The following is a 651-nucleotide window of genomic DNA, read 5'->3' on the forward strand; positions in this document are numbered from 1 at the left end:
GCCTGGCCCAGCACCCCCGTGGGTACCCACACCCGCTGGTGTCGCTCACAGGGGACAGATCTTTGTCCCACAGAGCTCTGGTGGGACCCTGGAGCCTTTGGGGAATATCCTGGGGGGGACAGGCTCCCCTGTCCCCTTCCCAAGGACAGCAGGACCGGGTTGTGCCTGGAGGGACCACGGGCCTCGTACGGTCCCTATGCCAGGGGCGCCGGCCCCGGAGCCATGCCCCGGGAGGTCTGCATTGGGGAGGGGACCCCCAGCCCAGCCTGGAGGGAGGCTGCGCTCTGGGGAGGGGCCGCTGGGCGTCTGCTCCCCCTGCAGCTCCCGGGGTGCTCCGTGACAGGGGGACGGGACAGGAGGGGGGCTGGTGCAGGGCAGAGCACCCCCGGGGAAGGGGGGCTGTGCCCGCGAGTCACCCACCTGCCTCCGCCATGGCCAAGGAGGATGGTGATGTCAGGGGTTTGGGGATGATGATGTCGGGGGAGTTTGGGGAAGTGTGATGAGATCATTTCCAGTCGGGATGCCCTCATCCCCGCAGGCGGTGCCCAGACACCCTCTCCCGGACACCTCCTCTATAAGATAAATATAATTTATTATAATAAGATGGTAGCCGCCGTTGGAAAACCACCTGGCCCCCATTAAACGGCCCAC

The 651-nt window shown here is 65.6% G+C and overlaps 2 protein-coding genes across 2 annotated transcripts in view; one reads left to right on the top strand and one right to left on the bottom strand.

Moving 5' to 3' along the window:
• The window catches only part of TAF1C (TATA-box binding protein associated factor, RNA polymerase I subunit C), a 17,760-nt gene extending 17,327 nt beyond the window's left edge, over nucleotides 1-433 (bottom strand). Inside the window, 1 exon segment of the mRNA XM_009285240.1 lies at nucleotides 421-433. Coding sequence (XP_009283515.1) covers nucleotides 421-433 — 13 coding nt within the window.
• TMEM8B (transmembrane protein 8B) overlaps nucleotides 432-651 on the top strand; it is a 10,710-nt gene continuing 10,490 nt past the window's right edge. Inside the window, exon 1 of the mRNA XM_019473633.1 lies at nucleotides 432-447. Coding sequence (XP_019329178.1) covers nucleotides 432-447 — 16 coding nt within the window. The remainder of the gene's footprint in view (nucleotides 448-651) is intronic.

The sequence above is a fragment of the Aptenodytes forsteri genome, unplaced genomic scaffold (assembly GCF_000699145.1).
Source record: "Aptenodytes forsteri isolate BGI_AS27 unplaced genomic scaffold, ASM69914v1 Scaffold120, whole genome shotgun sequence".
NCBI classification, from domain to species: domain Eukaryota; kingdom Metazoa; phylum Chordata; class Aves; order Sphenisciformes; family Spheniscidae; genus Aptenodytes; species Aptenodytes forsteri.